The sequence below is a fragment of the Octopus bimaculoides genome, chromosome 2 (assembly GCF_046866305.1).
Source record: "Octopus bimaculoides isolate indiv1 chromosome 2, ASM4686630v1, whole genome shotgun sequence".
Classification (NCBI taxonomy): Eukaryota; Metazoa; Mollusca; class Cephalopoda; order Octopoda; family Octopodidae; genus Octopus; species Octopus bimaculoides.
This window is the reverse complement of record NC_142929.1, coordinates 26,368,613-26,393,773: the sequence shown is the minus strand read 5'-3', so window position 1 is coordinate 26,393,773 and position 25,161 is coordinate 26,368,613. Positions and strand designations below refer to the sequence as shown.

General features: G+C 35.5%; 1 protein-coding gene across 4 annotated transcripts in view; it reads left to right on the top strand.

The window, feature by feature from the left end:
• Positions 1-25,161, top strand: part of LOC106881019 (zwei Ig domain protein zig-2) — a 96,834-nt gene that overhangs the window by 61,556 nt on the left and 10,117 nt on the right. For 2 of the 4 annotated variants that reach the window (XM_014931207.3, XM_052975873.2), the window contains exons 4-7: positions 15,685-15,827; positions 16,852-17,047; positions 23,829-23,903; positions 24,814-24,849. In XM_014931207.3, coding sequence (XP_014786693.1) covers positions 15,685-15,827; positions 16,852-17,047; positions 23,829-23,903; positions 24,814-24,849 — 450 coding nt within the window. The remainder of the gene's footprint in view (positions 1-15,684; positions 15,828-16,851; positions 17,048-23,828; positions 23,904-24,813; positions 24,850-25,161) is intronic. The other 2 variants (XM_014931215.3, XM_089341835.1) reach the window with 1 other exon arrangement.

Below are 25,161 nucleotides of genomic sequence, written 5' to 3'. Positions count from 1 at the left end.
TGCGCGCGTGCACGCGCGCATTCCTGTACAAGCCATACCTACTTCCAATCCTATTTTATACAATAATAGTCTCATTAACAAAACCCTCACATATTAACCAGCTGACTGTCGTTTAACCCAAGTCATCTCTATATCTAAATGTATCCCAAACCTTGATAATTCTATCATTTCTCTAAGACACTGTACACAGGATCACACCTCTAAATTTCATGTTATGTGTAAATTAAGTGATGATGTACAGATTTTCTAGTTGACTAGAAATGGTATTATGAATGGCTAGTTTAGGACGGTATGCGATGCCATGCTGTGATTTAAGGGATATTTGGCTGCCAATTTCGTTAAGTTAGGCGCCCTTAAGAAGCTCATAGATCATCGCTGATTGATCGTTTAGTATATTTTGGGCGTATTTGAGTGCAATCAAAAACTATAAATAAATTGTATATGTATCAATGTGTGTGTATCTATATATGTATATATGAGATTACTTTTTGCATTTTCTCTCTCTCTCTATCTCTCTCCCTCTCTCTCTCTACTTTAACTCCCATCCCCTCTCTTTCCTTTTATTTATTTACTTATCTTTGCATATGTGTCTGTATGTGTTGTATCTATGTGTCAATCATATGTTCGGCAACAAATGCTTGCTGTAGCTTAAGATCAGGACATATTAACAGAACTTAATTAGCATAAAAATCAAGTGCAAAGAAATAATATTAATAATAATAATAATAATAATAATAATAATAATAATAATAATAATAATAATAATAATAATAATAATAAATGAAGTAAAACAACAATAAAGCATCAATGGGACAGAAAGGAAGAGGAGGAGGAAAAGTGATAGAAGGAGGCAAGGAGTGGAGGGGAGACGTTCGCAAAATGACCCAAGTATGTAATCATAGGATAAAGTATGTTATCAGAAAATAACAAGGTATGGGTTATCATGAAATACTAATATATAATTACATGATTATATTACTATTAATACAAATGGGAGAAAACAACAAAGAGAGAAGGGAAAGAAAAAAGAAGAAAAAGAAAAAACGAAAAATCCGACGCATGCACAGAAACAACCACCCACATACAGACACACACACATATACACACGTGTGTATTTCTGAATGTGTGTGTGCTTGTGTGTGTGCTTGCGTGTGTGTGTCGTTGTAGCTTACTAATGTACAGGAACATGTATTTCATTTGATTATTTAAGTAAATATGATATTTGCTTAATTTAGAGTATGTTAACCAAGGTGCCCACTCCTGGTTCAGAAGTATCAGTAATCCGGAAAGGCTTGGCAACCAAAGGTTTCGGAAAATCGATGTTTGCTTTCGTTTGGGTGTTACTGAAAATAGTATTAGTGACGATAGTGGAATAAGTATGAAGTCTAATACATGCATTGAGCATTATGCACTTTAATCATGTTGATATTTTTAATACACGGCATATCACTTAATTTTCGAATCCATAAGGAACATACGCATCACACATACACACACACGCACGCGCGCGCGCGCACACACACACACACACACACACACACACACACACACACAGAGTCACTCTATGTTTTATGCATAAAGATGATAGCAGATTTTTTCATCACCATCTCCCAGAAGACTATTACTCCACGTTCTCTATAAATATAAGTCTGTCGCTTTTTAACTTACTCAAACATTCCTGGATACTTAGCTATATGTTTGGTAAACTTGTCCCGTTATTATTATTCAAACAATTCCTAAAAGGAAACACACTCACAGAATGCTCAAAAGAGAGCTTTGTGTGTGTGCATATGTGTGAGTGTGTGTGTATTTGTGCCAATGTGATTTGCCGACCTACTAAATTGTGTTAAACCAAAAAGAAAAGTAAAACAAAAAGTTTCGAATAAAACAGGGAGAGAGAGAGAGAGAGAGAGAGAGAGAGAGAGAGAGAGAGAGAATGGCGGGGATAATAAAAACATACAGACAATACTAACCAGATAAAATTGAAATTAAAAACAAAAAAGGTATGCAAAGAAGAAATGGAGGATTAACAGAATAGGAATACTTTTTTGAATGAGTTGGTAAGGAACGTACATTTATAATATTGCCTATTGTCTAAGTCCAAATGTTCGTGCACATGTGCATATTACCAAAGTAAACAAACACAAAGATAGAGGCAAAGACAAAGAGAGGTGGAGGGAGATGACAGAAACAAACATAAAGTAAAATAGATGGTTAATACTGAGAAGGAAGGTATAATGCAGCAAAGCGAGGCGCATGAGAGCATTTAGTTTCATTTATATTAATGTCACATTCTAGGCAGCAAAAGGGAATTTTGATAGTCATCGTGGCTTATTTCTTGTCTTAATTTTGTTTTGTTTTGTATTTTGGGGATTTTTTTTTATATAATTGGAAGAAAAAGATATTAAATTTATGTTGACAAAATATAATATGGAGGCGAGTTGGCAGAATTGTTAACATGCCGGACAAAATATTTAGAGGCATTTGTTCCGGCTTTACATTCTAAATCCAAAGGCTGCAGAGGTCGACTTTACGTTTCATCCTCTCGAGTTCGATAAAATAAGTATCAATTAAGCAGTGAGGTCGATGTAATCGACTTGGTCCCTCTCTTAAAATTGTTGGCCTTGTTCTAAAATTTGAAACCATTATTGTTATCAAAGATATTTTAGATGAGACCATGCCGTCTTATTCGTAGACACAATGAACCCAGGATTATATCCACATCTCATTTTCTAAGACTGTGGAGGAGATTTGGCTAGCATTTTTAGCAAGCCGAGCAACCAGTGATGGCGGTCTGTAGATAGGTACCTGCTGTTGTTGTTGTTTAACTGAGCAGAACTTCCACTTCCCTCCTGAAAGTCATTTTAGCAGGGACAATCATGTTTCTTTCTCTCTCACTTTCTCTCTCTCTCTCTCTCTCTCTCTCTCTCTCTCTCTCTCTCTCTCTCTCTCTCTCTCTCTCTCTCTCTCACACACACACACACACACACACTAGTTTTGATTTGAGTGAGATTTGACTGCTATATCTGAAGGAGGCTCCCATGTAGGTTCTGCTGTAAATAGGAATTACAAGTAGAAACAATTTACAACTAGGCTCATCACATTTCTATGTGATAGACACCAATTAGTTTTTACTAATAAATTGCCAAGCTATGACATTCGTGCTTTTTAGTGAATGATCAAGAGAAGTGTTATACGTAAATTTGTATGAACTGCCGAGAGTAATTGCGACAGTAATCCTAAGAGGCCGGTTAACCTGGTAGAAATATCAATCAAATCCCCTTATTACTATCAAACCGTCATATTTGGAGGATACATCGGATAACGCAATCTTAAATATATACTGTATGGAAAAGATGCAGGATGATTACGGTTGGATTGCCTTCGATCAGAGGTCTTAGCCTTCTATTTTAATTACCTTCACATCTAACATGCTTTATAGAAATATTAAATAGACTCAGAAATTAATTGGTACATTATTTTAAAGAAACTTCAGAAACATGAACGGCTCCCATGATTCAACCAACGTATCGCCAGATTTGTTAGTTCAGTACTACCTTTGGACTGACAACAAGAGTATAAACAAAATTTAAAAAAAAAAACTTAGTGATATACATAAACACACACACACACACACACATATATATATATATATATATATATATATATATATATATATATATATATATATATACGGGATAGTCACGGTTAGAGTGCCTTTAATCATAGATCTACTTGGTTAGGATTGACCTGAAGCTCAACAACAAACTACCTTCTAAATTTCAGTAAAGAAACTATGATCCTTGGAGATCAACCCTTAGTTTTTAAAAAGGAATTTAAAGAATGGAAACCAAAAATAGAACATACAAGAATGGAACCCGACTAGCAGATATCATACAGTACAAATAGGTATAAAAGCACGAAAGTAAATACAGTACTACTCATTTAATTTTATAATTCATTATAGATTGTGTCACCAGGAACAAAAGCTTTTATCGTCATATTTTACTTGTTTGGGAAATATTTTTGATGTCATATTTTTTTATTTTCTTTCTTTCTTTTCTTTCATTCTTGTAAGTCATATCAGAATTTTATTCTGATAGAGAAAGGAGCCAATGGCTGAAGTACTTTTATTTCGTATATTGTAAATTGAAGCTAATGATATGGAGGGTTTTGTTCAAGGACGGAAATGGCATATATTGATTTAACCTCTTTTTCTTTACATTCACACTTTACACTTCATGTTTATAAATAAATATTAGTGATGAATGTTTTCTAAAGTATAGAACCTTTGAGAGACCTTTTGGTTACACACCATTTCTTTTCGAGCAATGTGAGATACACTATTGGTCTCTCGACCTGATAGAAATGGCTATCAACTTTCTCTCAAAACATCATCTTAGCTTGGAAAAGGAAAGGCATATTGCATAAATTGATCCCTATCATAAATACTCTGCCTGGAGCTTAATTTTACCAAAACCACAACAATTCTTTCCTTGTGGTTTCAATCTTAATTTTACCCAGCTCTCGTGTCAATACAAACCAGACAGATAGAGACCTGTGGCAATAAAATATTTTCTTGATATTCTAGTCGTTGTAATTGAATCCCAGGTAAATCCTGATCTTGTTGATATATGGTTAAGGAATTCTTGAAACTACATCCTATCTGTTCTTTCCCCCAGACAATGTATCTAGAAGTGTGTTCTATCATTTTTAAAACAGTAGGATGTGAATTGAGGATGATTCGGCTCAGACTTCCAACAGATTAAGTGATAACTCAGAAATTCTTTCGTTGAAAATTTAATACCTAAGTGTTACCTTTCCCCCGGTGATTCGCTATTTGCTTTCTTTGCTATTGTAATTAACTTACCTAAACTTCTGCCGCTCAGTGCATATTAAAGACTTACATGTGGACTGCTCAACCAACAAACGAGCTTCACTGGCCTGCAAGATAACTTCTATGTGACCTCAACCACCCGAACACTCAGAATAGCTTGCTGTATTTGTAAGAAAGTAAATAAAGAATAAGGTAGTTCTGAATATTTGCACCACAATAAAAAAGAGTACTGAAACAAGAAAATGTGGAAACACAAAAACACCTGACAACATTGACGAAAATCAGGCTCTTAACATTTATATATCTTTTGACGGAGCACCATTACAAATTCTGGTTGGACATGTTTTCACTTTTATAAAACATTTTCTCGTGGACCTTAAAATTTATTCATCTCGGCTCCATCTACAAACATATGTAGGCAATAGTGTTAGCTAATTATACATTGTAGGAATAATAATAACATTATATAGGAATAATAATATTATTATAGGAATAATAATAATACATTAATAGGAATTTCTAGATTTGAGCCCTTCGTCTATAGAAACTTTTCTGTAACCGTTTTGACTCGTAGCAAACACACATCTCTTATTTATTTCTTCCTCACTCACACCTGACGGTTGCTGAGAGAGAAGAATGCGAAAAACGTTTTTGTTTCCGAATTTCTCTATACGAGAAATGAACATGGCAATATACAAACAAAGATATTATTTGAAAACATTTAATAATGCTACTAAACCTAAAGACAGAAACTCACATTTTGACGTACGCGTCTCATACCTTCGGCGTATAGTTTACACAGAAAAAGTAAATTTGATATAACCAAATTGCTCAAAAAGTCAAAGAATTACGTTCAATTTGAGATGGCATGTGGGAGCAAAGGTTTGTCAATGCCTGAGGTATTTTATCAGAAATTCAAATATTGCGCAAGTTTCTTCGTTGTAGAAATCGAAATCGACGTAAGAACAAAGATTCATATCCGTAATTCCTGACCGCCGTCTGAAAACGATCATGCCTTGACATTGCCATTCGTAGGACATGTTTTTAGATAGAGTTTTGAAAAAAAACTATTTTAAATTGTAACATTTGCAACCAACCTTCTACGATTGCCAAAGTTCGAACCTTGCCATTAAAAGCAACTGGATACGCCTGACCTTCAAGCTTAATTCAAAAGAACACCGCACCTTCACTCCCTGATTTCAACACACCTCAGACAAAACATTTAGAATTCCTGACTTTCCATCCACTTCTTGACTATTGTTCTACTAACCCATCCGTTTGTTGTCCTCACTATAGTGTGTTTAACCTTTATATTTTTAAATTGTTTACGCTCGCCAATTTTTTCAGTTATGTCTTAAATCATTAGTCCCATCATTAGCATATATCAACTACTACTACTACTACTACTACTACTACTACTACTACTACTACTACTACTACTACTACCACCACCACCACCACTGTTACTATTAATACTGTTGCTGCTGCTCCCTCTCTTTCCCTATGTCCATCACGCCATCAGCGCTATATATTTGTAACACATTCTTTTCAGAAATTACCGTTTAATAAAACTAGGCAAGTACATGTATTCACTCATACGCGCGCGCGCGCGCGCACACACACACACACACACACACACACACACACACACACAAACAAACAATTGCATACACCCCCCCCACACACACACTCAAACGAAAGTTGTACCAAATAATGCAGAAGTGAGCATAGCATTTTTATAAACTGATATAGGTCGTTAGAGTAACTTTGCCTCGTCACAAAGGTGCAACTCAACATAATCTTCGTCAAACGCGATGCATTTGTGCCATCGTTGAAGCTAACTTTCGAGTAAATGTTGACGTTACTTAGGTTTGTTTGCATTATTGTACTCACGTCTTTACAGCCCTTTCACCTCGTCTGCGAAGACAGTTCTTCATTGGATTGAACAAATAGAAGTTGAAGTTGGACAGTGCCAGATCCGGGCTGTACAGTGCAACAGAGACCACTGACCAACCCATTTTTCCGATTGGCTTGATTGTTGTGGGTGTATGCGTGTGTATGTATGGGTGTGCGAGTGTGTAACGTGGGGGTGCCAATATTAACTCGAATTTAAGTCACTAAAACTCACAGTCTCAAAACGCACGTGTTATCCTCAAGCGCTTCAATACGCGTTATTAAAACGGCCGAATGATCAAACGAGCAAAATTTGCAATAACTCAAATTTGAGTAAGACTAAAATACAAACATTTAACTTCCACACTGCTTTCGCATATATCTATTTCTCTCTGTCTCTCTCTATCTATCTAACTATCTATCTATCTATCTAACTATCTATCTATCTATCTATCTATCTATCACTCTCTCTATATCTCTCTCTATGTTTATTTGTCTCTCTTTCTTTTTCTGTATAAAGAAGAGAGAGAGAGAGAGAGATAGAAGGATTTATGAAACTCAGTTTAACTCTTTCGACAGTAATTCTCACATTGTGTGTATGCGTGGGTATATATGTATGTGCTTGTGGGTATATATTTATGTATATATGTATATAAGGCGTGGGAGTGTGGATACTGCTTGTAAATGTGTCATCTCAGCAAAACTGGGTGAATTCCACTTACGTAACATGTACGGTAACGGATATGTATGGAATTAAGGTTCCTGAAACAAAAACGGTTGCCTGCTGTTTCAAACAATGTATTTGTTAAAACGGTTAAGTGCACTCACACTCATAACCAAATGCTGCATTCGCCCACTGCAGCTAAACAGCATGACTAACATTTATATAATGTGATGTTATTTCGTTCAACATTGTGACTAGTGAACAGAATATACCCCGTCAAATGTTATATAACCTAATTAAACAAATTGATGTCATTAAAATGGTGAATTTTTATTTTTATTTTATTTAGATATCGCTTTATTTTGGCAGCGTTTATAATTTTATGTAAATTACCAGTACCATAATGTGATGATTTATCTTTTATCGATCAATCCACACACGTACACACACACACATTTTGTGTTTTGGTGTACTTCAATGGTCTTATATAGGTTATTAGACAAAAGTAAGGGATACTCATAATGTTTAATTGGAATTATATGTTTTTTGATAATATAACTCGTAGAACTGATAGAATACTTAAAGTTTCGTGGGTGTACAAGAGAATTTAAAAGAAATTTATATTCTCTTCAATATGTCTCTTCTCACACTCTCTCCGAATATCTGATGATCGGAACGTATTCTATGCCCATAAAACTTTTAAGTAATGTGGACCTGTTTTTAAATGTATCTATGTAGATACATTGCTCTTATATATGTGTTTGTGTATGTGTATGTTCCATTTTTATACCTATCAAACTATTCTATTTATTCGTGCATCTATCTAGTTAGAAGGTATTTTTTTAGTTATTTGGTTAGTTCTGAATATCTTACAGTTTTTGTTGTAAAAGAAGACAAGGGAAGTCAGACATATTAGAGTGATGGACATGCTTTACCATATTTAGTTACTTTCATTTACGTTCTAAGTTGATCTCGCTCAGTAGTTATTGTAACGTAGTTACTTGGAGCCAGTATTGTTGTATCTCCAATTGTTATGGCGGTACTTTTTTTACTCTATAACCGTGTAGTAACAATAAAACACAACGAAGCAGTGTAACAGCAACGTAATAATCCAACAAATTCTCCACGAACTATACACAAACCAACAAACGATATTCAGACAAACTACCAGAACGACTCCCTACGACTTCTTGCGATTAACGCCTACACTCTCCTACTCTCACTCAGCCCGCTACTATTTATAGTCGCTCGGTTGAGTCTACTCTTGCAGGGGTTGTAGCTCTCGCCACAACATCTCCCCTTTTGAGATTTCGACTTCTGTAGGAAACGAAGTTTATTTTATCATTAATATTTTTTCCTTTCTTTCCAACACTTCTCCCTTTCTGAAATCTTGCTTCCCTAGGGAGTTCAGTAACTTTTCCACTTCGGAATTATTTCTAAATGTTCAATCGGTTTATGTTTTCTGTTACCGCTCCTTCTAGGCTCAATCTCTTTCGGTGCTGGTACATCAAACATGTAAAATACTTCCATTGGAATTTCTTTCCTTTCTTCTGTATGTCTGGTTTTTAATTGATTTAGGTGTCGTTTATGCTCCCATCGTTAGTTTTTTTATTAAATACACCATGTTTTCAATTCTTTTAGTCACAATACCATCCTGCCCACTCTCTTTAGCGTTCTTGTATACTTTGAAACGGACTTTTTCTCCGACATCAAAATGTTTAGTTGGATTTTTTTGTATTTTCCCTATAGGTTTTTTTTCCTTTGGCAACAATTTGTCGAAGATCGATTTAATCTTTTGAGTGAGCATTAGCTCTGCAGATGACTTTCCTGAACTGGTATTCAGATTGGGCGTTATTCTGAACAACCTTAAGAATTTAGTTGGCGCTTCGTCATTTCCTAACTCGTTCCTTGCTCTTTTTAGCGCTCGCTTGAAAGTTTCTACAAATCGTTCTGCTTGCCCATTTGACTTCGGGTGGTAGGGCAGTGCAAACATGTGCTTGATTGCATGCATTTTGAAAAATTTCTTTAACTCGTATCCTGTAAATTATTCCATTGTCCGATACTATGGTGTCCAGAACACCGTATCGGGCAAAAAGTTTGTGCAGGAACTTTAGTGTTACATTCGAGGTAGGTTGACTGCCCCTACATACTTCCGGCCACTTGGTAAAGTTATCAACAATGATCAAGTAGCATGAACAATTCACTGGTCCAGCGTAGTGCATATGCAGTTTGGACCACTGGCTATCCATCTCAGGTCACGATTGGTATTTCGTCGTTGGTGCCTTGGCTGCTAGCGCACAACTTCTACATGATTTTTACCAAATTTTCAATGTCTCGGTCCATTTTCAACCAAAACAGGTAAATGCTCGTCAAAACTTTTATTGCTGACATCCCCCGGTGTCCACTATGAAATTCATGTAATATCCGTTTCTGTAGTGCAGCTGGTACTACCACTCTTTGTGCGTACATTAATACATGCTGATCACGAGATTCACTTTTTTTAACTAATATATCATCGAGGTACGGAATTGCAAATTGACATCACATCCGTAACCTGCTGAAATATTGCCGGTTTGACCTTCAGATAAAATGGCAGTCTATTATTTTTGTATAGTCCTCAGTGCGTATTCATTGTTAGAAACTTCGAGCATTCCTCGTCTACTTTAATTTGTAGTTATGCATCAGACAGATCCAGTTTCGAAAATATGCCACCATTTAATTTTGCAAAAATATCTTCCAGAGTAGGCAGTGGCGGCACATCCCCTGATTTTTTTTTTTTACTACACACAGTTGGTGCTGCCCACTTAGAATAATCTACTTTTTGAATGATTTACATTTTCTCCAGTCTGTCTAATTCTTCCTCTACCTGCTTTATCGCAGGAAATGGTATATTTCTATTAGGTTGGAAGATACGATGTTTTACTTTATTTTAAAACAGGCTTCAGTCTTAGAACAGAGACCTAATTTATCCGACAGTACTTCAGGAAACAATTAAACATTCTTTTTTTTTCAATTCAGTTGTTGAGTTATTTTCACTGGTGGGACAGCCTACAGAACAGACTTATGGGGAGGTCCCATAAATCAAACAACTCCAACCAGTTCATACCGAACAGATTGGCTGCGTTTTTTACCACGAAAACCTTTGCTCTACAGGTTTTTCCCCGAAATGTAATACCACTCCACGTTTCGCCTGCGCAGTGTAGTTTTTCACCTGTCACGCCTCATGCAATTTTTGATGCTTTTCTTAACGTAGATTTCTCAATTCTTTTCCACGTATCGGTATGAATAATCAAGATGTTGCTACTAGTATTTAATAGTCATTTCGATTACTTTTACATGCACAAATTACCTTTTTTGATGTCGCTTCTAATCTCCGTTGAGAAAACTTTATCACTTTTTATATTCGACCTTCCTAACTATGCTCTTGCGTCCTACTTTTTGGCAACTGTAACATTTTTGTGTTTTGAAAGGACAATCCTTCCTGAAATGTAGGGCAACACATCTGAAGCATGGGTTTGGTCTTAACATTTCTTTTATACCTTCCCGGTCGACATGCTTGTACTTATGAGAACTCCTTCTCTTCAATCTTCTTTACGTCCTGACGTAAGTTTACCATTCTTTGACACTCTTCTGCAACTGTCTGTAGGGTTAAACTTTGGTCCGTTTGTTCAAGTTTTGTGAGAATTCTTGCACGTATATCCGCACCATTGTTTGCCGTAAGCCTTTATATACAAAAATGAGGCATTTAAACACATCAGGAGTTAGTTCCTTCAGTTTACACCTTTCACACATTCGGTTTACGTTCACGGCAAACGTGACAAAGTCTTCATCCGCTTTTTTAACTAGATTTCAACACTCTCATCGAGTGTTAAATTGGTAACTCTTATCACTGAATATGTTTTCATAGTAGTTCGACTGTTGCCTGGAAACAAATTTCACTAGTTTTACAATATATTTCATGTTCAGCTCCGGCGCTAATTTACGTAATAATTGTCTTACTTTTTCGTTGTCCGTTCACGACTTACAATCTTCGTGCCTTTTAAAGTACGCTGTAAACGTTAAACCCTCCTCTTGGTAATAACTGAATTCTGCTATAGAGTTCGATACGCCGTCTGGAGAAAACAAACTTATTGTCTTTCCGGACTTCTTAAGACGTAGCTCCATTAACTGTTGTTTTTCTTGTTGCTGAAGTAGTTGTTTCTGCAACTCCTGTTGCTGCTCTTGCTGCTGTTTTTGCGTCTGTATTATAGAAGCTAATATGTATTCCATCATTAACAGCTTTGTATCACAAACATTTGTTAACTGACCTGCGTGAGATTCGAATCCTCGTCGCCAATTATTGTAGCGTAGTTACTCGTAGCCAATATTGTTGTATCGCCAGTTGTTATGACGATACTTTTTTACACTATAACCGTGTAGTAACAACAAGACATATAACGACGCAGGGTAGCAACAATGTAACAATCCAACAAAATCTCCACGAACTATACACCAACCAAAAAACAATATTCCGACAAACTGCCAAAACGACACCTTGCGACTTCCTACGATTAACGCCTACACTCTCTTACTCTCAGTCAGGCCGCTACTATTTATAGTCGTTCGGTCAAGTCTATCCTCGCAGGGCGTGTCGTGACTCTCTCCACAACAGCAGCAAACTTCGTTTTTAACCCGTCAGAGATCGATAAGTTATATCAGTAGCCAAGTACTGAAATCGATTTAATCAATTGTGCCGCACCGTCACAATGTTTGACCGTGTTCAATTTTACATATTTTCATTACTGTTGTGAAGTGTGGCTTGTAATACAAAAAGAATGCCTGCAGCGAGTTAAGTCCACGATGCGGTTTCAATTCGTGGCAGAAACAATTTAATAACCAATTGAACGTCTTATATCGGTTTCAAATTGTGGCACAAGGTCAACAATTTTGGGAGACAAAGTCGATCTCGGTGAAATTTGAACTATGCATTTTTCTCAGCATGCTATCGATCCTGCCAGCTCGTTGCTTATGAACGTCTTATATTAGCATCCTATTTTGCTGTCAACTTGAAGAGATCTCACACTTTCAAATTTCTCCCACTATATTTATGTACCATCTAAATTCAAATAAAACCCTTATTTTTGAGATGAGCCATTTAAAGCAAGAGTAAGCTTAGATTGCAAACTCAATTGTAACATAGCAGAAATCTAGTTTGTTTTGGGGTTTTTTGTTTATGCTTTTTTTCTGGTAGGTTACTGAATGTCTAAAGTCTTTTCGAATGATATGAATATTACAAACTCATATTTTCCTATTTTTCCGGAGGCCTATGATATCCATTACATAATAACAGATATTGATGATTACGACGAAAACTATTGCAATAGATACCATCCTTCTTGTGTGGTTACTAAAATATTGATTTATGCATCCGTGCATATATGTGTGTGTCTGTGTGTGCATTTATGCTCATATGCGTTTGTGCATGTTTATTTAATCAGAAACTCGTGATAATAATGTAATAATTCTCACTAAAGTAGCTTGCTTACCAACCACATGTTTCCGGGTACAGTCCCACTGCGTGGCACCTTCGGCGAGTGTCTTCTACTATACCCTCGGGCCAACCAAAGCCTTGTGAGTGAATTTGGTAGACAGAAAATGAAAGAAGCCCGTCGAATGTATATATATATATATATATATATATATATATATGTATGTGCCTGCGTTTGTCCCCCCACCATCGCTTGACAAACATTGTTGGTGTGTTTATGTCCCCGTAACTTAGCGGTTCAGCAAAAGAAACTGATAGAATAAGAGTACTAAGCTTACAAAGAATAAGTCCTGGGGTCGATTTGTTCGACTAAAGACGGTGCTCCAGCATGGCCGTAGTCAAATGACTGAAACAAAAGAATATATATATAAAATATTTTTCAGAATAAGATAAAAAAAACCATGGCTGTGAAGATTTTAGAACATTTATAAATAGGTCTTACAGCTGTTTCCAGGTTATTTATTAAATCTCTTCATCAGAGACGGTGTGGGAAAGCAATAGTTAATTTAGATAAGATACGAAATAGAGAGTAAGGTGGAGGAATGAAAATAGATCTGAGATATGCTGGAATATTGCATTTGTAGATCCATTTTTTAGACAGAATGGTATACATATAAGATTTCAATACCTTGTGAGTAAAATTCAATAGTATCTAAAATTAGTCATTCCAAGTATAGAGGGTGTACACAGTGGTATTGAATCAAGGATTTTATTTAAAGTGACCTAAAAGTAGGGAATGTATTTGTATGGTCAAATCGAAAACAAAAACAGAGGAATAAAGAAAAGAGAAGAAAAAGAGAAAAAACAGGAAGAGAGGAATAAAGAAAAGAAAGAAAAAAGAAAAAAGAAAAACAAGGAGAGAGATAATAAGGGAAAGTTTACCAGTTAGTAGTCTGTCAAGATAATTTGAAAGTAGGAATGGGGAGATGAGGGTGATAGAGAGAGAAATGTATAAGAATGTAAAAAGATAGAAGGAAGGGGGTGATAGAGAGAGAGAGAGAGAGGTATAAAAAGTAAAGGAGTGTCAGTTATGTAGTGATAGAGTCTAAGTGATGGGCCAGAGAGAGGGGTAGTAGTATGGAATGAAGAATTTAGGAATATAGATTAGGTGGTTGGACAGGTCAGTGCTTGGTAGTAGAAGAAAATATATATGTGTAGATGTGTACATATGTATATATTAGACATGTGTATATATATATTTGTACAGATGTTTATACATATCAATATCTACAAATACAACTCGTACTCATATGTATATGTACACATGCATACCCATATATATACGTGTATCTGTATGTATTATCACCCCTCTATACGCAGGTAGATATACCTTCATATGACCTGCGTTGGACTCCTTATTCGCATAATCACCGAACCTGGAGCTTAACTACGGTCTATCCATAGCCCTTACTCAGCACTGCCTGACATCTTTGGGTCTTACTGACACCATTACCTATCATAACCCCTCTCTCTCTCTCTCTCTTTATAAATATATATATATATATATACATTAGTGAGACATTATTATATAAAAGATGGTGAGCAGGCACAATTGTTACCACTCTGGATAAGATGGCTAGTGGCATTTCGTCCATCTGATTTCAAATTCCGCCGAAGTAGACTTCACCTTTCATCTCGTTCGGGGTCGATAAAATAAGTACTAGTTGTGCAATTCGAGATCAAATCGCAAGAACGACAGCACCACATATATACGGGCTGGGGGTACCCAAAAGAAACGGAAATTTTGCAATATTATTTTATTCACTTAGTTTTGCAAGTTTACTCTTTAATCGCCTTTAAATTATTTTCCATTTGAAGTGATGCATCGGTCCATGCGCGTTTTTCACTATTCGAAGCAGAGCTGAAACTCTTGCCAAGTGATGCCTTTTAACGCCTCCGTCGTTTTTTTTTTTTTTTTTTTTTCACTTCATCCACATCTTCAAATTCCAAAGCACCAGCTATCGTCGACAGTGATAAACTTCGAAAAAAGGTCCGGATCAACTTCGGTGACGGTCTTCCAAGATCAGTTCATGAATTTTCATGATATTTTCTTTCGTTCGGGAGATCGACGGTCGTCCTGAAGGAGGTTGCTTTTCAAGCGAACTGTATGAAGCATGACAATTGTTTCGGCCGCCGTTTTCTCCAGCATAAAACAGAATTTCTCGGAAGCACGTTGTTCCTTCGTTTAAGCCATCGCAAAAATCGACAGACAGGGAGAAGCGCTGCAAAACAAAGACACACCACGTGGCAGTACAACTCAACTCGACGACGCCGGTCGGCATACTAATGCTTGAGGGTTGCACCAAGTTGCTTCTAGCAGCAGAAGTCTGAAATACAACGGGTTTGACTCACAGGGAACGTTCTCGGTTACTTTTGGGTGCCCCCTCGTAAATACACCACACGTGCACACATATATACACATATACATACACACATACATACACATACATACATGCATACATACATAAATGCATACATACATACATACATACATACATACATACATACATATAACTTGGACAGTCATTATAAATATTTCATCGATATGAACTATCTTATCGAAAGTTAAATGTCGATGAGCATCGCATTTCTGAGGCTAAGATGTAGAATGATAACTCTTTGACCTGAATTCTGCTTGCAATTGTATAATTTATTATGATCTTAACTGAAATATGTGATCTTGCAAAGTTTGAGCAAGCATATATGCCTCTCTGCCAGTTGTATTTACTAATATTTATTTCTTTTCGTTTTATTTCATTTTAGTCGCCGGGAAGTTACATTTTTCATCAACTCCTGAAGAGCAGAAAATAGTGTCAATAGGAGAGTCGTTCACACTTAGCTGTGATATCATCAGTAAACCTCACGCCAATATGTACTGGAATAAGAACGGTGTGCGAATACCACAGGTAAGATAAAACCTCAAGGTCATTTTCGAATCCTAGGGTTATCAACGTCTTCACTTATTCATCCTTCCATATATTATTGTCAAATGAACCCTGGGCGAACACAGCTATATTCAAATACATTCCAGCCATAACCAAGCCAGTATTGAGATGGATTTATCTCTCCCTCTCTCTTTCTGTCACTTTCTATCCCTATCTATCTTTTTTTCTATCTCCCTCCTCTCCCTCCCCCCTCTCTCTCCCTCCCTCCTCTCTTTCCCTCCCTCCTCTCTCTCTCCCTCCCTCCTCTCTCTCTCTCTCTATACATAAGTCTTTGGAAAAGACTCTCCAATCAACTTCATTCTTCCTTTATAAATTTTTGACCTTACATCCATTTAAAGATATAATTATGATTAATTCCACAAAGAAAAGAAGTTTGCAGAAACGGTAGAGGGGTGGTTAAGATACGTTGATGTATTCATTTACGTTACGTCGTTCATGCTGTAAGTTCAAATCCCAACAAAGTCAATTTTACCGGTCATCAATGTAATGTCAATAAAATACAGTACCAGTCATGTTGTGCTTCAATAATAACCTATTGGATTCTTCTCAAAATATGTGTTATAGCCTTCTTGCGTTAAAATGAGCATTACCATTTTTCTGGTTCTAAGTTCCTTTGGCTACTGAAATCGACTTTAGTTGTTGTCGGTGGCATGGTTTAACCCCCCCAGACCAACCCTAATTGAGCTGCAATCAATGTTTTCGTTTTTCTAAAATACAAGTCAAGTAATGGGCGGTGGTTGATTCAATTGATTTAATCGAAATGTAGCTCACACCCGAACATCTTATACTTTGTTCCAATGTTAGAAACATTAATACTTATTACCATTTGGTATTTCACCGGAGCCAACTTTGTCATTTATACTTCAGTAAGTGGATAAAGACAGTACCAGTCATAAACTGAGTTCAATAAAATCTATTCTTCCCTAAACCAGTTAAAACTTTTTCTTTAGAATTTCTTATTATTATAATGTTAATTTCATTTCAGGGTGCCTCCTCAAACCTTGTCGATGAGCAAAGATATGAAGATAAAGTCAGCGCTCACCGGCGACCTAGGGTACGTCAAAGTTCACAGATGCTGCAACTGTTCATTGACTGTTTCACACCTGAGAAAGCTGGAACATATGAATGCGTAGCTGAAACGGATTCACATCGTATTTCACATTCAACTGTAGTCGAAACTGGTGAGTACTGAAACACGAAAAACTTAGCAGGCCCTTTTGTTCATGCTGAAGGAAACTGACTTTATAAAAGTATTTTAAGACGAGATATTGACGGGTCCATAGATCAGAATGATTCATTAGACATTGAAAAGTTTACGTAGACTGCAGAACAGATATATACATGTGCATCTTTGTATATGTATATCTATATATTAATAAAATATAAGTGAATTGTCAGAAAGTGTTAGATATGGTAAATCAAAGCTACGTAAATACATCTACAGTTATACAGTTAAATATATTGGATATCAACAAAACCTGTATTTGTAGATATTAAATTTTATATCTAATTGCCTCAAGGTTTTAGGAGCACTTACCAAACTTAGTTATAATGTACACCATATATAATATAATATAAAATAATAGTTGTTGTTGTTGGCACTCCGTCGTTTACGACGTCGAGGGTTCCAGTTGATCCGATCAACGGAACAGCCTGCTCGTGAAATTAACGTGCAAGTGGCTGAGCACTCCACAGACACGTGTACCCTTAACCTAGTTCTCGGGAATATTCAGCGTGACACAGTGTGACACGGCTGACCCTTTGAATTACAGGCACAACAGAAACAGGAAGTAAGAGAAAGTTGTGATGAAAAAGTACAGCAGAATTCGCCACCATCCCCTGCCGGAGCCTCGTGGAGCTTTAGGTGTTTTCGCTCAATAAACACTCACAACGCCCGGTCTGGGAATCAAAACCGCGATCCTATGACCGCCCTAAACACTGGGCCGTTGCACCTCCATATAAAATAATAGTATACAATATATAAATAAGTAATATATACACATACATGTATAGATACAAAAACCAAAGGGAAGAAAGTCAAATGTGCCAATGAAATAAATATTCATAATTAACTCAAATGATGATAAAGTGAATGATGCACACAATACATTCTCAATTTATTGAAAAGAAAATATATTTCTTTTCTCTAAGTTAGGACATTAACTTTTCATTTTCTTGTAGAATATTTACCCTTGTCATTGAATGTCGCTAACACCTACCGCTACGTTTGTGTTTCTTTCACAATCTCAGAAAAGAATTTCACTAAATTAGGAAATGGATACAATACCTTTAACTTAATTATCATCTCATTGCCTCTTTCATATATTTTAATTTTAGTTATGTCTAAAAGCAGATATTTAATTTTTTATGGGTTACTTTGAGTAGACTATACAATGATTACGTGGCCAAATAAACAAAAATGCAAGTCCAAAGTTGTTACTTGACTGCTAAAGAATATCAGACTGTCATTTCTCTAAGCACGTAAATTAGCTTGAGGAATTTATTAAATGATATATTTGAATTATCTCTCCTTCACTTTGAAAATCATAATTGCCGCTACGTTTTATTTCCTTGTGCAATTCGGACCTCCTCCTGGCTTGCGAAAGTTATGTCCCCCAAATGATTCTGTAAACTACGAAACAAATGGGAGTCTGAAGGAGCAAGGTCGGGAGAATAAGGTGGATGAGGAATTTTTTCCCAACCAAGCTCTTCGATCTTCTGTGATGTGATCTTTGCAGTGTGGCGTCGCGCATTGGTCCTGATGAAACGTCACTCTTTTTCGATTCACTAAAGCGGGTCTTTTTTCTTCAAAGTTTAGTTCAAATGCTCTAATTATTGACAGAAGACTTGAGCATTGATTTTTGCATTAGGTGGTAACAATTCAAAGGGAATTACTCTTTTGCAATCCCACCAGATAGAGAGAAGAACCGTTTTCCTATGAAGTTCCCTTTTTGGCTGTAGTTGAGCTTTTTCCCTTTTACCAAGCCACTGTTTACGACATTTAACATTTCGATAGAAGATCCATTTTTCGTCATCAGTCACAAGTCTATCCAAAAAGGGTGAAATGAGTTCGCGGGAATGGAGACAAGAGCAGATGTCAACTCGGGATTTGCGGTTGCTTTCGGACAATTCATGAAGCATCCATTTTCCAAGTTTAGGAACCTTTCCAAGTTGTTGAAGATGACGATGAACAGTTGCATGGTTTGAACTAAGCTTTATTGCCAATTCTTCAACTGATAATGCAGGATTTTCTTCAAGTAATGCCCCAAGGAGCTTATTATCAAACTCAACTGGATGTCCTGTTCAATCTTCATCTTGAAAGCTGAAATCTCCACTTCTGAATTATGCAAACCATCTTCTGCAAGTTCTTTCATTCAAGCATTCTTTCCCATAAACTGAGTGTATGCTTCGAGTCGCTTCGGCTGCAGAGTTTCCTTTTTTGTACTCATAAAGCATTATGTGCCTCAAATGCTCTTTGGATACTTCCATGTTAGAAAGAGTTTTAATCAAAGAAACTTAAAATCTATTATTCTGTAAAATAATATTTAATTAGTTTAAATGTACACAAATGCATAAAAATAATTTTTAATTCCATTAGACATTCTAAAATACTATTAAATTTCATTCAATTTTAAAAAGGTAAAATCGGACAGAGCTTATGTGATGACCTTATATATATATATATATATATATATATATATATATATATATATATATATATATATATATATATATATATATATATATATATATATATATATATATACATAAATAGATAGATAGATAGCTAGATAGATGCATTATATGTATGTATGTATTATGTATGTATGTATGTATGTATGTATGTATGTATGTATGTATATATATGGTGGTTGTTTACTCCTTAAGCAGAGTCTGACCACCCCTCGTACCTACACCTTAGATCCATCATGGCGTCTGATGTGGTTTTTTAAACCAGACAATGTATTGGAAAGGAACTCGCATAGATTGCATATCCGATTTGTATGTATGTATGCATGTATGTATGTATGTATGTATGTATGTATGTACACACGGATATTACTACGCATAATTTGTTAATTCTTTGAATCAAGCCCGGTATTTGATGAATTAAATTTACCTAATGTTTTTCTTTCAAATAATAATACCGAATATTATCAATTAATTCATGTTACTCTTTCATTGAGTTATATAACCAGTTTGTCCCCTTCACAGGAATTAATCATATCAAGAGAAGTGGTCATTTTAAAAACGATTCATTGGGAGGTGTAATACTTAAAATAGATGTAGTTATCTGAAAGAAAGACAATTACACTTTATTGAGAAGAGAAGGATGAATCAGTACATTTTCAAATATTTTAACTTCTATTTTTAATCGTTATGTTATTATTTGAATGTTCATTTAAACTCAAAAGTATTTGCCCACTTTTCCTAAAAGTCCAACAAAGCTAGTGAGATGTAGATAATAAATTAAATTATGATTGATTAAACATCAATATATTTTAATCCTTTTAGCTTTCAGTTTTGTACTTCAGTACATTTATTTAATATATTGTAAATTTCTGCTACTGTAATTTAAGAAGGGAACCTAAATTATTCAAAATATTATTAATCTATGATATGTGACTGTTTAGAAAATAAGGTTCAGTTCCATTAATGCCTATTGCAATCACCGTTCGTTTGCTATTACATCTTTATATAAGTTCATTTCTTATATCTCAGCATTTCACTTTATATCATCTCATCGGACGTGCTCTCATTTCTTTTATTCAGCTTATTTTAAATTAATATAGATCATTTAAGCATCACTAAAACTCATTTCGAATGTTAACTGAATTATTTCCTTATTATTGTTGCCGTTATTGCTGCTTCAACAAACATTTAGTATTGGAATTTGTGTTGATGCCATTCTGGCACTTTCCTTTGATCAAGTATATAGAAAGTCGTCGTATTCTGGAAGATAAGCGGGCACTGTGTGGAGTTCCAAGACATTATCGACGTATGTTGGTTATTTCCGGTTATTTTGAATATTTTATTCGTCTGCAATATGCATTCATAATATATATAAAACCTGAGCTCAGTTATGCCATTTTGCCCCTTGTTTTATCGTTGTAGGCTTTATTTATTTATTTATTATTCTTTGGACTGTTTCCTGTTACTGGTTGCCTCGAATTTCATCTTCATTCACCAAATAGTAAAGATTTTACTGCTGCTTCCTGGTTTTCCTTTGTTGAAGAATTTTCTTAGTTTTCATTGAATTTTATGGATAAAGTTGACTACATTTTACATATGCCTTCTGAATTTGATAAGTGGTAATATGAGTGACTTCTTTTATAGCACTGAACTAGTTATAGTGAAGCCAAAAGGTATGAGTGTGGTTGCAATTTTAGTGTTTTTTCTCTCATGTTGTAGATGGTATTCAGCAGACATTTTGAGGCAGCTTTTAGCCATCTAAAGATCTAAAATTTGTACAACTTGTATTTTCTGTGTCTGACGTTGCGAGTCCTTCCTTGGTCTAATCGCGAATTGGTCAATCAGTTATTTCGTAGGCTGCTATAATTGTGAATTTGTTCACACTTATAGTTCCTATGTACTGCTTCAATGCACTGTAATACTAATTGGTGATTTTTTTGTCGTTGTACTGGAGACATAAAATGTATAGAGCTGCCTTGGAGAATACCAAGTCTCAAGATTCTAATGTAAATTAACTACTCTCGGGACCTGATTTCTGCTTACCCATCTTTCAAATACACTACTAGCCTTCTTGCCAAACCCTTTTAATATAATGCAATGGATGGCCATATCAAAGGTCTTTACTAAGTAGAGTGCCACACTATTTCCTTCGAAATAAGCCTCAGCTAGTTTCTGCGATAGTCCCCTTAGGAGTAACGCAATAATGTTTAAAGCCATTAAACACTATGATTTCTGAATGGTAACTGTTGTAGAGAAAATGGTACACCCCTCCCACGGGACAAGCGGTATGATTCAGCTGGTATAAAGTGAGACGACGTCAACCAGCACAGAGAGTCGCGGTTCAGAAGTAGTAGAGTCATTGTACGAGTTCTCAGTTGGAGTCAGTGTCAGTGTCAGTTACGTTCGAGTTACCGTCAAAGTAGACGTTACAAAGTCGTTGTCTGGCGAAGCTACCAGCGATTGCATGATAGACGAGACAAAGATAATAAGACGCAGAATACCGCCACAACATAATAGTGATGGCAAGAATATTACAGTGCCGACAAGAACATACAAGTGAACCCAAACAATATACAAGTAGGCCCAAACGGAACGTGCCGTTTGCGGCGATAGACCAGGTCAACAAAGAGTTGGAAATACTGGAAAGTTTACCTATAATTAAGAAAATCGACCTCTCAGACTGGGCAGCACCGACGGTTTATGTTTTTGTTTTGCAATTCTGTTCTCTACTTAGTCGTCAATAAAATTTCAACGAAAACTCTGGAGCAATAAATAAAGTCATTATAGAGGATATCTGAAAACCACTTATTTTGCTAAAAGAGAAAATGATAGTCAACATTTTTTTTTATTATTGTTTGGAAAGTTTTCAAAAGTTTTCAAAGCGTGACCAAACAGTCTTATTATTCAAGAATAGTGTACTCTGAACTACAGTGTTCAATGTGTACTTTTTGTAAGATCACGGTGTATTGATTTGACCGTAATTTTTACAAGCTAAGGTTTGCTCATTGGTTCGTAGTGGATTAAGTTCTTGTCAGCAGCAGCTATCTCTCTTTCCCGAGATTTTTATTATTTTGGTAAATATACCAAATATATTTCTCGAAGTCATTGTAATAAGCGGTGGAATAGCGTTCATAGACATACCGACCGGAGAATGAAAAGAGATTTATAGGTGTTTGAACTTTTGTGGATTTGTGATTGAAAGGGAAAGATAAACATGGAGGGTGTTCCACAGAATGCAGTTACAAAGAATATAGTTTGGGTAAAATCAGGGTAGAAAGTATTGCACAAGCAATTCTTGTTCTGATCGAGCAAACCTATGATAACCCAGTCTTTTTTCTAGCAATGACTATCTAAGAATGCCTTATTTCCTTTTTTTTAAGGCGATAGGGTGTGATTTGAGAAAAAACCTTAGCTGTCATTTCTGGCATGCCGAACAACCACATAGCGGTTCCCTTGTTGAGTGAAGAAGCGGGTAGCTAAAATAGCAATTGAAAATGTCTTTATGCTGAGATCTCATAAGAGATAAAGTGTTAAGGAAAAAAAAAGAAAAGAAAAGAAAACTCGTTGAACTCATTGTTCTTCACCGAGAATGACTAAAGATTTGAAATTGTTGAAAGCGTCATTAAAACTACGTACTTAATGCTAACACCTGCCAACAACAATTTCCTGTTGGTGTTAATTTTTCTGCATGGGCCGCTTTCTAGGTCATGTTACTCGCCTGGTGACCGGGTCTCTTATTATCTGGGTCACTTTCTATTCAGGTTATTCCCTAAGACCTTTCAGGTTCATTTATTATCTGGGTCACTCAGGACTTAGACTAGTTACGATCTATTTTCTAGATGCCTTATATAAAACAGTACAAGACTGAATCTTTCAGATTCAGAGATTCTTAAAGTTAACTTTCCCGCAGTCCCATAAAATTAATAACATAGTTTGCTTGAGGAATATTTCTCTATCCTGAGAAATCTTTTAATTTCCCAAGAAGATTTATTTCCATCCATCCATATATCTACTCATGCATCTACTCAGCTACCCAGCTTTATTCCTTTTATTATTATTATTATTATTATTATTATTATTATTATTATTATTATTATTATTATTATTATTGCTATTGGCCTTGTACCAAAATTATTACTAAATTATTACTATTTATCGCTTATTTCTTTTCTTTTGTGCCTATTTTTATTGTTATTATCGTTGTTTTTCATTGTGCCTTATGCATCATCAGCAGTGATCTTTACGAGAAGTACAATTTTATTTTTTCAGCTTGTCCTGTCACTGGTCAGAATTCGTATGGTGCAGATTTTCTTTTTCGAATTCTCAACTACATGCTATGTTCCGGTGAGATTCATATCCCCAAGAATGCTATCCCGACTTCTCTATTGTGTCTAAACTATTTCTCAGCTAGATCTTCCTCTTCTTTCTTTATTCCACGTCTTTGCTGTATCCATCTTCCTTCCGCGCATCTTAAACCCTCAAACTAAGAATGCACTTGTAATTTGTACAGCTTTATAAACTGTTTGTGTGTCAGATTTTAGACTTGCCTTGCAGTTAACATCTCTTTCTTCTTTCTTTTCTTTCTCCCAAATCATCATCAGCATCATCATTTTCATCAAAGCCACTTCAATTATCACTATTCCTATTATCTTCACCACCATCATCACGTTTCTGCCCGAGTAAAAAACCTCAATGTTAGTTTGTAGTCTTCCTCTGCTTAACACAGCATTTGTTAAATGACTCAGTTTAATGGTTCTTGCTAAGCTTCTATTGGCTGAATATGAGCTCTTGTGATTTGGTGAATATACAATGAATATACAATTATCTAGGCCGATTCAGCTAACCACTCTTACTCTGTTATAATTTGTAAAATAAAGCTAAAGAAAAAAGGACAAGTATAATCAGATAAAATAGATAAATAAATAAACAGATAATTAACAAAATTAGCATGTGTTAATTAGAAAAGGGTACAGTCAGATCTCGTGAAATATCTGTACTCATTTGCTTCTTGAGAATTGTTGTAAATTCATCCCATACAAAATTACGCAATAGAAAATTAAATAGCAAATTAAACAACAAAAATCTAGAAAAAAATGTTACTAAGTATTTAGCGGTGACGGTTTTAAATCTAAATAAGCAAGTTTAAGCCAACCATTGACAAAACCTATTTAATGAGTTTAAGCTAACTATTTACTGAATTCTATTTAAATATTTCTTTTTTTTATATTTTTTCTCTTTCGCTTTTTCTTTGCAGGAAGATTTCCAGCAAAGGAACAATGTAATTCTAACGGTGAGTATACTACGATAAATCAAGATTAATTCACGACTTTATCTCATTAAAAGACATCTCTTATTGTTTAGGTTTATGTCGGCTTTTACAACCACTGTTCTTCACGGCAACGTTTTAGTGTTCTATATTACCTAAAGGATTATTACAAACTAAAGATATAAATAAAGCCAGGTGCACGTGAGTGTGCGTGGACGAGTGAGTAGGTACAAATATGTGTCCTATAAATATACTCACTTATACATGTCAGACATACCGTTTTCTTTTAAATCAATGCTAATAAATTTGTCAGTGTATGACCTAAAAATAGAATGG